General features: G+C 37.8%; 1 protein-coding gene across 2 annotated transcripts in view; it reads right to left on the reverse strand.

Annotated features, from left to right (window-relative positions):
* LOC110523562 (atrial natriuretic peptide receptor 2) overlaps positions 1-12,936 on the reverse strand; it is a 58,048-nt gene that overhangs the window by 36,395 nt on the left and 8,717 nt on the right. For both annotated transcript variants that reach the window (XM_021602361.2, XM_021602362.2), the window contains exons 3-6: positions 9,102-9,215; positions 8,155-8,290; positions 7,902-7,996; positions 5,511-5,646 (exon numbers count right to left, since the gene is read on the reverse strand). In XM_021602361.2, coding sequence (XP_021458036.2) covers positions 5,511-5,646; positions 7,902-7,996; positions 8,155-8,290; positions 9,102-9,215 — 481 coding nt within the window. The remainder of the gene's footprint in view (positions 1-5,510; positions 5,647-7,901; positions 7,997-8,154; positions 8,291-9,101; positions 9,216-12,936) is intronic.

Genomic DNA, 12,936 nt, shown 5'->3' on the forward strand with positions numbered 1-12,936 from the left:
GTTGTTATTATTAGTGGCTTGGGTCTTTTTTAATATCAAGGAATAATTCACTTTCTCTGTTCATAGGAGTAACAACATGAATTACTTAAATGTATGCTCCCTCAACTGTGCCTCACAAGTAATACAACGATGGATCTATTACCGGTGTGTTCATATAGCCTACCTCAAATTTTTTAAATAATGCATTGGCAGGGCAATTCAAGCAAAGCCAATATGCGTAGATCATTTATAGGCAGGGCCTATAGCTTACTGTACAAACCTCATTGCTACAGTACAGTTTTAAAAGGGTTAATGTTTCATAGGCTTACGTTTAAGTCATGTTAAAAAAATTACTGAGCGGTAGATCTCGGCTTGCATTTTGACTCAGAAGATGATCTTGACTCAGAAAAGTATGGTGACCACTGTTCTAGAGTTTTCCCTGTTAACACTATCAACGTTTCCCTTTATTGTGGCAATTGTGATCGAATCAATGCAATATTATCCACTTTCAATGCAACATACCGAAACAAAACTAACAATGCAAGAGATTTGGTTGTAGGTTGTACTTTGATCTGGACTGTGTTTACTGCATGAGCGGTCATGAGTAGATGCGCTTGTTTTGAGATAAAAGCAAGAGCTGCACGTAGCCATGTGTGCACATTTGTTCATATCCTTTACTAGTTAGTGAGTTATTAGCCCAGTTATAGATCATTTGTAGTCAGCAATAAGGGAGTGATTGCTGCCTGCAAGAGCACAAAATGTTTACAATTCTAGACATATTTGAAAAGTGAGTCAGGTAAAGAGCTTTTTTTTCTTAAAGGGGCAGTGTTGTATTTTGAGACCGGTTTGAATAAGCTAAGTAGCCAATAGGCAGAAGGTGGCATAATTTGTCTGATTCACTGTGATAATGGTATGGGAATAATAATGCATTTTATTTTGTAAAGGTATTTTTTTGCATCAAACAACAAAACAACATTTTCAGTCACCTCCTTGTCTGAAGGACAAGTCCTGCATGTTTTTGTTTTTCAAAAGTCTCATGGAATGTAGGCCTACATTGAACACCAGACATTGACTGCTACTGTAGGGTGAATGATAAAATTGTTATGGGATGCATTTTCTCCATTGTTTTTGATGTTAGGCCACTCTGGTAGGCCTACATTATGATCAAATATCCACAGTAGCCTACTTGGGTACCGCCTCTGTGTTCACAGTAAACGCTCACTCAGTAAACGCGGACTGCATTTTCACAATGTTCAAGTTTGTGCTCAGCAGACCTGAAATATGCTCAGTGCTGATTTTTTTTTGAAGGAACATTGGTTAGCAGCCAATGGCTAGCGGTTTCTTACTAGCGATAAAAACAGATGATTGCCATCATTTTTCCAATCATTACTGAATTATTTAATGTAATAAGTCAAACATTAAACCTCGCAAACAATTCATAACATTTTTAAAAACGTTTATTTAATCAGGGGGGCCCAATTGAGACCAGGGTCTAATTTTCAATGGTTCCCTGAAAACAACATTACATTAGAACATCACAGGCATCATAAACAAATTATTAATGTCAATCAAAACTCATTTATCATTAGGGTTTTCAAAATTCCCTAGTGGCACCAGGGAGTCCAAAATGTGTAACTAAAAGCGGATTTACCTAGTTCGATGGAGACCCGACGAATCTCAAGAGTTAACCAAGACCTAGAGCTTTGTAAACAAAAATTGAATAATGAAGTGATCTACGGGACTTTAATGAGGACCAGCCAACCTTTTGACACAGGATACAGTGATGCGTATTAAAACTATCACCTGTGATAAAGCGAAGGGCACTATGGTTGACGACATCCAAAGGTTTAAGAGTAGTGGCTGCTGCATTCCGATTAATGGTGTCACCGTGGTCAAGAACTGTCAGGAAAGTTGACTGTACAATCTGCCTTCTGCTGTTCAGGGAGACTCACACTGGCCTAAATTAAGCTCACACTGGCCTAAATTGAACTCACACTGGCCTAAATTAAGCTCACACTGGCCTAAATTAAGCTCACACTGGCCTAAATTAAACTCACACTGGCCTAAATTAAACTCACACTGGCCTAAATTAAACTCACACTGGCCTAAATTAAACTCACACTGGCCTAAATTAAGCTCACACTGGCCTAAACTGAACTCACACTGGCCTAAATTAAGCTCACACTGGCCTAAATTAAACTCACACTGGCCTAAATTAAACTCACACTCTCCTAAATTAAACTCACACTGGCCTAAATTAAACTCACACTGGCCTAAATTAAACTCACACTCTCCTAAATTAAACTCACACTGGCCTAAATTAAACTCACACTGGCCTAAATTAAACTCACACTCTCCTAAATTAAACTCACACTGGCCTAAATTAAACTCACACTCTCCTAAATTAAACTCACACTGGCCTAAATCAAACTCACACTGGCCTAAATTAAACAAACTGGCCTAAATTAAACTCACACTGGCCTAAATTAAACAAACTGGCCTAAATTAAACTCACACTGGCCTAAATTAAACAAACTGACCTAAATCAAACTCACACTCTCCTAAATTAAACTCACACTGGCCTAAATTAAACTCACACTGGCCTAAATTAAACTCACACTCTCCTAAATTAAACTCACACTGGCCTAAATTAAACTCACACTGGCCTAAATTAAACTCACACTCTCCTAAATTAAACTCACACTGGCCTAAATTAAACTCACACTCTCCTAAATTAAACTCACACTGGCCTAAATCAAACTCACACTGGCCTAAATTAAACAAACTGGCCTAAATTAAACTCACACTGGCCTAAATTAAACAAACTGGCCTAAATTAAACTCACACTGGCCTAAATTAAACAAACTGACCTAAATCAAACTCACACTGGCCTAAATTAAACAAACTGGCCTAAATTAAACTCACATTGGCCTAAATTGAACAAACTGGCCTAAATTAAACTCACACTGGCCTAAATTAAACTAACTGGCCTATATTAAACTCACACTCTCCTAAATTAAACTCACACTGGCCTAAATTAAACTCACACTGGCCTAAATTAAACTCACACTCTCCTAAATTAAACTCACACTCTCCTAAATTAAACTCACCCTCTCCTAAATTAAACTCACACTGGCCTAAATTAAACTAACTGGCCTATATTAAACTCACACTCTCCTAAATTAAACTCACACTGGCCTAAATTAAACTCACACTCTCCTAAATTAAACTCACCCTCTCCTAAATTAAACTCACACTGGCCTAAATTAAACTAACTGGCCTATATTAAACTCACACTCTCCTAAATTAAACTCACACTGGCCTAAATTAAACTCACACTCTCCTAAATTAAACTCACCCTCTCCTAAATTAAACTCACACTCTCCTAAATTAAACTCACACTCTCCTAAATTAAACTCACACTGGCCTAAATCAAACTCACACTGGCCTAAATCAAACTCACACTGGCCTAAATCAAACTCACACTGGCCTAAATCAAACTCACACTGGCCTAAATCAAACTCACACTGGCCTAAATCAAACTCACACTGGCCTAAATCAAACTCACACTGGCCTATATTAAACTCACACTCTCCTAAATTAAACTCACACTCTCCTAAATTAAACTCACACTCTCCTAAATTAAACTCACCCTCTCCTAAATTAAACTCACACTGGCCTAAATTAAACTCACACTCTCCTAAATTAAACTCACACTCTCCTAAATTAAACTCACACTCTCCTAAATTAAACTCACACTCTCCTAAATTAAACTCACACTCTCCTAAATTAAACTCACCCTCTCCTAAATTAAACTCACACTCTCCTAAATTAAACTCACACTCTCCTAAATTAAACTCACACTCTCCTAAATTAAACTCACACTCTCCTAAATTAAACTCACACTCTCCTAAATTAAACTCACACTGTCCTAAATTAAACTCACACTCTCCTAAATTAAACTCACACTCTCCTTAATTAAACTCACACTCTCCTAAATTAAACTCACACTCTCCTAAATTAAACTCACACTCTCCTAAATTAAACTCACACTCTCCTAAATTAAACTCACACTCTCCTAAATTAAACTCACACTCTCCTAAATTAAACTCACACTCTCCTAAATTAAACTCACCCTCTCCTAAATTAAACTCACACTCTCCTAAATTAAACTCACACTCTCCTAAATTAAACTCACACTGTCCTAAATTAAACTCACACTCTCCTAAATTAAACTCACACTCTCCTAAATTAAACTCACACTCTCCTAAATTAAACTCACACTGTCCTAAATTAAACTCACACTCTCCTAAATTAAACTCACACTCTCCTAAATTAAACTCACACTCTCCTAAATTAAACTCACACTCTCCTAAATTAAACTCACACTGTCCTAAATTAAACTCACACTGTCCTAAATTAAACTCACACTCTCCTAAATTAAACTCACACTCTCCTAAATTAAACTCACACTCTCCTAAATTAAACTCACACTCTCCTAAATTAAACTCACACTGGCCTAAATTAAACTCACCCTCTCCTAAATTAAACTCACACTGTCCTAAATTAAACTCACACTGTCCTAAATTAAACTCACACTGTCCTAAATTAAACTCACACTCTCCTAAATTAAACTCACACTGGCCTAAATTAAACTCACACTCTCCTAAATTAAACTCACACTGGCCTAAATTAAACTCACACTCTCCTAAATTAAACTCACACTGTCCTAAATTAAACTCACACTCTCCTAAATTAAACTCACACTCTCCTAAATTAAACTCACACTCTCCTAAATTAAACTCACACTCTCCTAAATTAAACTCACACTCTCCTAAATTAAACTCACACTGTCCTAAATTAAACTCACACTCTCCTAAATTAAACTCACACTGTCCTAATTGGTGTCTTGGAGATATATGTAACGTTCCACTTGCTGCATCACTGCAGTTTTTCAAATGTGCCTTTTTCAACCATCCTCCTATAAGTGACCCTCTGCGTGGCTCCATTACAGTTCTCCTTCAGTCTACCTCATGCTACCTGAGTCAGAAGGTCATTCCTAGACATGGCAGAATCCTGTCTGCCTCTTAACCTTGTTCAGCAGGCATACTGTAATATATCATCGTGCTTGAGTGTCTCCCTCCTGTCTTCCTCATATACCACTGAGACAGCCAGACTCACAAGTCAGATAATTATTTGTGGATGGACTCTATTTGGAGAGATTGTTACTTGTCAACACTCTCCCCCTCATTCAATATCTATAGATACCATATCAACACATTGCAGTTGCCAACCTAATTATTATTTATTAGCTAATACATGTATATTACTTCATAACAAATGTTGCTCCTTCTACAGTAGCCACATTTTTTCATCCATATGTTCCTTCCATGAAAAAACATGTTGCACATGAAATAGAATCAACGTAGATGGTACAACATGTAGCAGAATTAGTCAAACTGCTGTACTACTATATAAGCACCTGACTTAACTATGAATGACTTGTACAGGAGCCAGCCTACTTTACATACCATCAGCACAGGTGGGGTCATCAGAAGAGAAGACGCAGGGTGGGTTATCCAGAGGTGGGCTTCCTTTGGGCCAATGAATCCTTTCCGTTGAGGACCAGATGATCTCTTTGTTAGTTCCATTGTAATGGGCCACAAGCTGCAAAACATCAAGAAAACGTTTATGCAATTTTTACAAACGCGATGTCAGAAATTCCCATGGCCAAATGATACATTCAGAGGGATGAAAATGGAGCATGTTACCTAACTAAAATGAGCTGTTTTCTCCACTTCAAATAAGAGCACAAAGCACAGTATCACTCTAATGAGTGCCTGTTTAAATTCACAGTAGCATTAAAGCTGCATATTAAAATAGTCGTTACTCTTGTTCAGTGCCTTTAAAACATATGAGCCCATCAGTGAAGAAAGCAAATCTTTGGCATGCTTTTTTGGGGCATGTCCATAATAAATAACTATGTGACTAAAATGTTCAACATTAACATATACTAATATGTATAGCAAGACACAATATTGTTGACTTAACAGAACTGGCAACTTTTCAGACAAATTAGCTGTTTGGAAAAGGTTGTCTGAGAAACGGTGGCCTTTCAGCTCTAGCAATGGGAGGTTTATTGTTTGATGCTATGGGATTTGTCAGCCCAGTCAATAGCTTCCCTTTTCACAGAAGGACATTGTGAAACATGACTCCCATGTCTCTAACCAGTCGCTGGAGAATGTCAGTTTAGCCTGCCTCCTTAGTGGAGGGCCAAACAGGCATGTTGGGTCTCACTGCTAGCCAGTCTGTGAAGGGGAAGGGCAGCCCCACTCAGAGGGATGTAAAAAACAATTCAGGTTGTAACCGTTTGTTGTGGAGCAGGAGGACCACTCAACTCAAACATTTATCAATGGATTCACTAGTTGCTGGTTTCTACAGACCGTGTCTTTCTAATCAGCTATTTATTCACATCGGGAAGTTTTGGTTAGGTTAGTGGACTCTCTGATCAATCTATTTATTCACACCGGGAAGTTTTGGTTAGGTTAGTGGACTCTCTGATCAATCTATTTATTCACACCGGGAAGTTTTGGTTAGGTTAGTGGACTCTCTGATCAATCTATTTATTCACACCGGGAAGTTTTGGTTAGGTTAGTGGACTCTCTGATCAATCTATTTATTCACACCGGGAAGTTTTGGTTAGGTTAGTGGACTCTCTGATCAATCTATTTATTCACACCGGGAAGTTTTGGTTAGGTTAGTGGACTCTCTGATCAATCTGGAACATTTTTGTCATCCAGAGAGCAACTCTGTAACAGTTCAGAGAGTCATGGAAGTGTTTGTAGAGCACAAGACAAGATAAACAAATATCTTCATTTGAATTTCAGGGAAAGTTTTGTTTTTTTACACATCTTATCATTAAAAGAGTACTGTACTCCAGAATACTGTATCTACCAAACAGTAATAGCCTTTGCATGATGTTGAACATTTACTTTTAATTACATTGATGGCATCTTGGCAATTCCCAAGAAAAGCATTGGGATTTCAGCTCCACATAATTCATTATGTGGAGAGGAATTTCGAGGGAAATTGTTGTTACAGTAATTACAGCAACTGTAACATCTGTAACAGATTAGACCGGTCCCCCAAAAGCCCTGCTCTCACTCATTACTAGTATTTACTACTGAAATATAAAATATAAAAACCATAAAGTAAAGAAATTGATCTTTTGACAACATATATTTTTGTAGTTTAGAAATATACATTTCTATGGAAATGTTGGCTAGAGCCATAAACAATAACTATAAATAAGACTGTATAAATAATCTGCATCCCTCATCACCTCTGTGGGATATTGTAAAAGCAGGAATTTGAAAATGAACAATGTTAATTAAAGTTTACATAGGAAAACACATATTGATAATGCCAAATGTTTACTTGGAGAACTCTTAAGGGTTATCTTGTAAATCACACTCAAAACTAACCTAAAAGTACCTTTGTCATAGTGAACATATGGCCACTCATCAAAGCATATTTGCATGACATCATTACATGCAGCTCAAATATCATGAAGATGCCAAAGTGATCAGTCTATCTGAGCCAGTCAGAGCCATGAGCTGCAGTCACCACCACTGTGCATTTTGTGCACTTCAGACCACAATTCAAACAGTATAAAATAATGGTGCACTGTCTACCACTATGGTAAATTAGCAACAAATGTATTGTGTAATGTTTATAAACTATTGGTCCTTTTTGAAATAGTAATAAGTATCCTGACCTGAACACAACTGTACAGTTAACTTGCCAGAAAAACAAAGCCTGAAAATAAAATAGCAAGTTGTGTCTTTCTGTGAGTGGCTTCCAAAATAGACAAGCTTTAGATGTCTTGCTTAAATTGATCTACCTGCAGAAGTATCACTTACCCCATACTCTCCCGATTCCTGGTTTGTCATTGCCCAGAGGTTAAAATCAGTGTTCCTGGCATTGTTTTTGTCTGTGGTCACAAGTCCTGTAACCCCTTAAACACAGAAAACCTTCACATTTAGACATTTCATATCACCCATAATGCAACAATGGGTTTAACAAATGCAATACCTCTTTCCTTCCCAATTGACACCAAATAGATGAATGCAAAGTCAACTAAACACATCACCATGATCAACTCATAATATTCACCCCAGAATCGCAGGTTTTGCATCCTCTGTGTGATGCTGATTCCATCGTTCTGGGAGCCCCCCTCAGCTAGCGTGTCCTCCAAGGCCTTAGCATACATCACAAAGCCATCATAGAAGCAGCCAGCGATGAAATCCATCTGAAAGGAATGGAATGGAGGTCTGTACATAAGCCAGCAAGATAGTATTCTTCATGATCTTCATGTCTGAAACAAGTCTGAAACCAACAGGAACCTGAACAGCTTCTAGCCCCAAGCCATAAGACTGCTACATAGTTAGGCAAATAGCTACCTGGACTATCTACATCGAGCCTTGTTGCATTTGACTCATCACATATGCTGCTGCTACTGCTTATTATCTATCCTGTTGCATAGTCACTTTACCACTACCTATATGTACATATCTACCTCAATTACCTTGTGCCCTTGCACAACAACTCGGTACTGGTACCCCGTGCACATCGCAAAGTTATCGTTAGTCATTGTATTCCTTGTGTTATTCTCTTCTATTATTTTAAAAATGTTCTCTCTGCATTGTCGGGAAGGGCCCGTATGTAAGCATTTCACCTGTTGTTTACGAAGCATGTGACAAATAACATTTGATTGATTGATTGACTTTGTTTACTATTTGCCTGGAATTCTACCTTGACCCCTGTAGGCATGGGTCTATGGCTGTCTCTAGTTAAATATCTGTTTGCATTACACTTAGTCTGCCAAAAGGCTATACATCTTCACAAAGAAGAGTGAAGTTTTTCATGAATCAAAGACGTCCATTAATAACTATGTATAAATGATCTGAATTTATGATCTCTCTTGGGTCCTTCGAAAGATATTTCAAAAACACAGTGCTTTTTTTCTAGTGTGGAGAATCCTATCAAAGGTGTAAAAGCCTTTCAACAAATAAACTTTGTGGCTCTGATGCTGAGATGTGGCAGGATTTCAAACAACTTACCAGAGAGGGTTCTATGTTCACATCAAAGTCCTTCTGAGCTCTAATGTGGAGCTCATCTTGGAACTGTTTGTATTCTGGATTATCAGGCTCCCTGTATGTTATTACCAACACAGACTGGGCGGAAGAGAGAGACAACAATGAGAAAGTGGAGCATTCCTGTGGAATTACACAGGGATGTAATTTCAACCTCAGTCCATAGGGGACTTGGCTTCGGGACACAACATCGGTAGTCTGTGTAATACTTGGAATCCCTGAGTTGTGCATCGTTTTCTATCAAATAAACATGAATCCAACTTTTGTCCAAACAGCAGACCAGGCAATTCACGTGAGACTTCCTACCACAAAATCTACCACTGTCTACACAGCAGGAATATGGTACGGATTTGATAAAAGTTGATTCATATGTTTATTTGATAGCGAGGGACACATTTCACTTCACGTCTGGTGGGTAGAGTTCCTAGAAATTACACATACACCTGAGTTGACAGGAAAGGGTTTTTTGGTGTAGTCGCAACCCACCAAAACAATTCACAACTCAGGGAGTCCCAACTAATACAGACTCTGGATGTCCCAGAGCTATACATTCTACAAACACGTCACACAATAATTAGATGCTACGCATTTGCTCAGCACCTGGATTAAACTCTAGTTTCATGTCAAGTCAAACAGCATTTACCGAGCCAAAGCAATCTAGTACAGCCATCTTTACCACTGCACAGGTCCCTGCAGCTACACTCTTCATCAAACCAGCCAGCCATACAAACCGCCTTCCTTCCCGCTCCCATGCATTGGCATGGTCCTAAAATCAGAACCTAATACCTCTCAACTGCATTTTCCTTTTAATCGGGATTGGAATGATTTTAGTATCCTATTTTAAATTGTTGGTGTTGAGCTGCCATACCCAACTGACGTGCTTGGAATTACACCCAGAGCATCATAAACATGTACCAACTACTGTTTGACAGATTTTTAATGGTATGCAGAGTGATTTCCTACTGGGTGGAAATGTCAATGATAAACATTACATTTGAAGTGTATTGTCAACACCAGAAGTAGGATTAATGACGAACAGATGTCTCCTCTTTTATAATCTAAACGGTCGAATTAAAAGTCCATTATGAGTAAACAGCAACAACATTATTTATAGTGAAGAATAGACAATCTGCTGTATCCAAATGCACTTAAACTTATAGACATGTCTTGAAGAGAAGGCAAAAACATAGAAGAGCAGCTGTGGTAACTCTGTATATTGCTTATGTTATCCCTCATTCCTAGTTGCACCACTTGTTACACATTTGCTATTACACGACAGTTGTGTCTTGTTGCATATTGTTTGATTATGTCTGGATGGAAAAGCACGCTTTCTGCCAAAGACTCAATATAAGGTCATCACTTGAGTTTTGACTTGTACCGTGCCTTGATATACTGAAATAAGCTTCATCCTGCTGAATGGCTCGACATAGTAATGATAAACAACCAACTTCCAAAAGCAATCAACGTTCTATGTGCAGCATATTGCCATTTTACTGAGTTACAGTTCATATGAGGAAATCAGTCAATTGAAAAAAATTCATTAGGGCCTAATCTATGGATTTCACATGACTTGGAATACAGATATTCGCCTGTTGGTCAAAGACACCTTACAAAAAATAGGCCTCAGGATCTTGTCACGGTATTTCTGTGCATTTAAATTGCCATCAATAAAAGGAATCAATATTAACTATGTATTAGTAAATCTCTACGAAGTTCTTCAGTTTATCTAAAATCCAACCAAAGTGTATTGGTCCCGTGCACAGGATACAGGGTGTAAACACTACAGTGAAATGCTTACTTGCAAGCCCACAACAGTGCAGTACACATTTATACATAATAAGTACATAATAAGTAATAGATAGGTAGTATGAAGAAAAATAGCCATGTTTGGAAATATATACATAATATTAATATACACTATAGACAATGAAATGTGCTAAAGTGAGTAGTGACATGGTTGAGCAGCTTTGATGAATAATAATAAATAGTAGCAGCAATGTTGCGTGTGTGTGTGTGTGTGTGTGTGTGTGTGTGTGTGTGTGTGTGTGTGTGTGTGTGTGTGTCCATCTAGTGTGTCCCACTATCTCCATCTACAGTGCCTTCAGAAACTATTCACACCCCTTGACTTTTGACACATGTTGATGTGTTATAAAGTAGGATTAAAATAGATTTAGTTCTCATTTTTGTCAACTATCTACACAAAATACTCAGTGGAAGAAAAATTCTACAATTTATAAAACATTTATGAAAAATAAAATAATAATATATTATTAGATAAGATAAGTACTCACCCCTTGAGTCAATACATTTTAGAAACACCTTTGGCAGCAATTACAGCTGCGAGTCTTTCTGGGTAAGTCTCTAAGAGCTTTACACACCTGGATTGTACAATATTTACCCATTATAATTTTTACAATTATTCAAGCTCTGTCGAGTTGGTTGTTGATCATTGCTAGAAAGCCATTTTCAAGTCTTGCCATAGATTTTCAAGCCGATTTAAGTCAAAACTTTAACTAGGCCACTCAAGAACATTCAATGTCATCTTGGTAAGCAACTCCAATGTATATTTGGCCTTGCGTTTTAGGTTATGTCCTGCTGAAAGGTGAATGTCTTCCAGTGGCTGTTGGGAAGCAGACTGAACCAGGTTTTCCTCTAAGATTTTGCCTGTGCTGAGCTGTATTCCGTTTCTCTTTTAAAACTCCCTAGTCCTTGCTGATGACAAACATACCCATAACATGATGCAGCCACCACCATGCTTGAAAATATGAAGAGTGGTACTCAGTGATGTGTTTTGTTGGATTTGCCCTAAACATAATGCTTTGTATTCAGGACAAAAAGCTAATTTCTTTGACACATTTTTTGCAGTATTACTTAAGTGCCTTGTAGCAAACAGGATGCATGCATTGGAATATTTTTATTCTGTACAGGCTTCCTTCTTTTCACTCTATCATTTAAGTGGAGTAACTACAATGTTGTTCCATCGTCATTTTTCTGATAATGAAACCATTAAACTAATTCACTGTTAAAATCACCATTGGCCTCATGGTGAAATCCCTGAGCAGTTTCCCTTCCCTTCCGGCAACTTAGTTAGGAAGAACGCCTGTATCTTTATAATGACTGTGTGCATTGATACACCATCCAATGCCTAATTAATAACTTCATCAAACTCAAAGGAATATTCAGCTTATTGACTCAAAACATTTCAGCTTTTCATTTTGTATTAATTAAAAAAAATGTTCTACAAACAAAATTCCACTTTGACATTATGGGGTATTTGTGTGTAGATCAGTGGCACAATTTTAAATTCAGGATGTAACAACAAAATGTGGGAAAAGTAAAGGGGTGTGAATACATTCTGAAGGCGCTGTAATGTCTGCAACTGCCAGCCAATAGCAGACATGTTTTGCACCACTTACTAATTAAGATGACTCAGTCAAGTTAATTAGCCTAACTTTTCTTTATCAATCCAAAGCCATTTGTAGCACCTTTCATTTGGAGTTCAACACCGGAATCCACATTTCCAATACTAAGTAGGTGACTACAGTAACTGCAGTGCAGTCAGTGACATTTAACAGCCAAATTGGAAGAGGAGCATCTGTACCCCCACTCACTTATTTTTTGACACATTAATATGCATAAGTAAGTGGCTTTTAGCTGAAAAAAACACTCTCTCCTTCATTAAGTCCATCCAAGTATTAAAGTCCAAGCAGAGACGGGGGGAGGCAGGGAGTAAGTTATGACCTTTCTACAGATTATTGCCTGCCGGAGTCTGAACCATTATGAAGTTGCATGTTGCAATTTC

Source organism: Oncorhynchus mykiss, chromosome 5 (genome assembly GCF_013265735.2).
Source record: "Oncorhynchus mykiss isolate Arlee chromosome 5, USDA_OmykA_1.1, whole genome shotgun sequence".
NCBI lineage: Eukaryota > Metazoa > Chordata > Actinopteri > Salmoniformes > Salmonidae > Oncorhynchus > Oncorhynchus mykiss.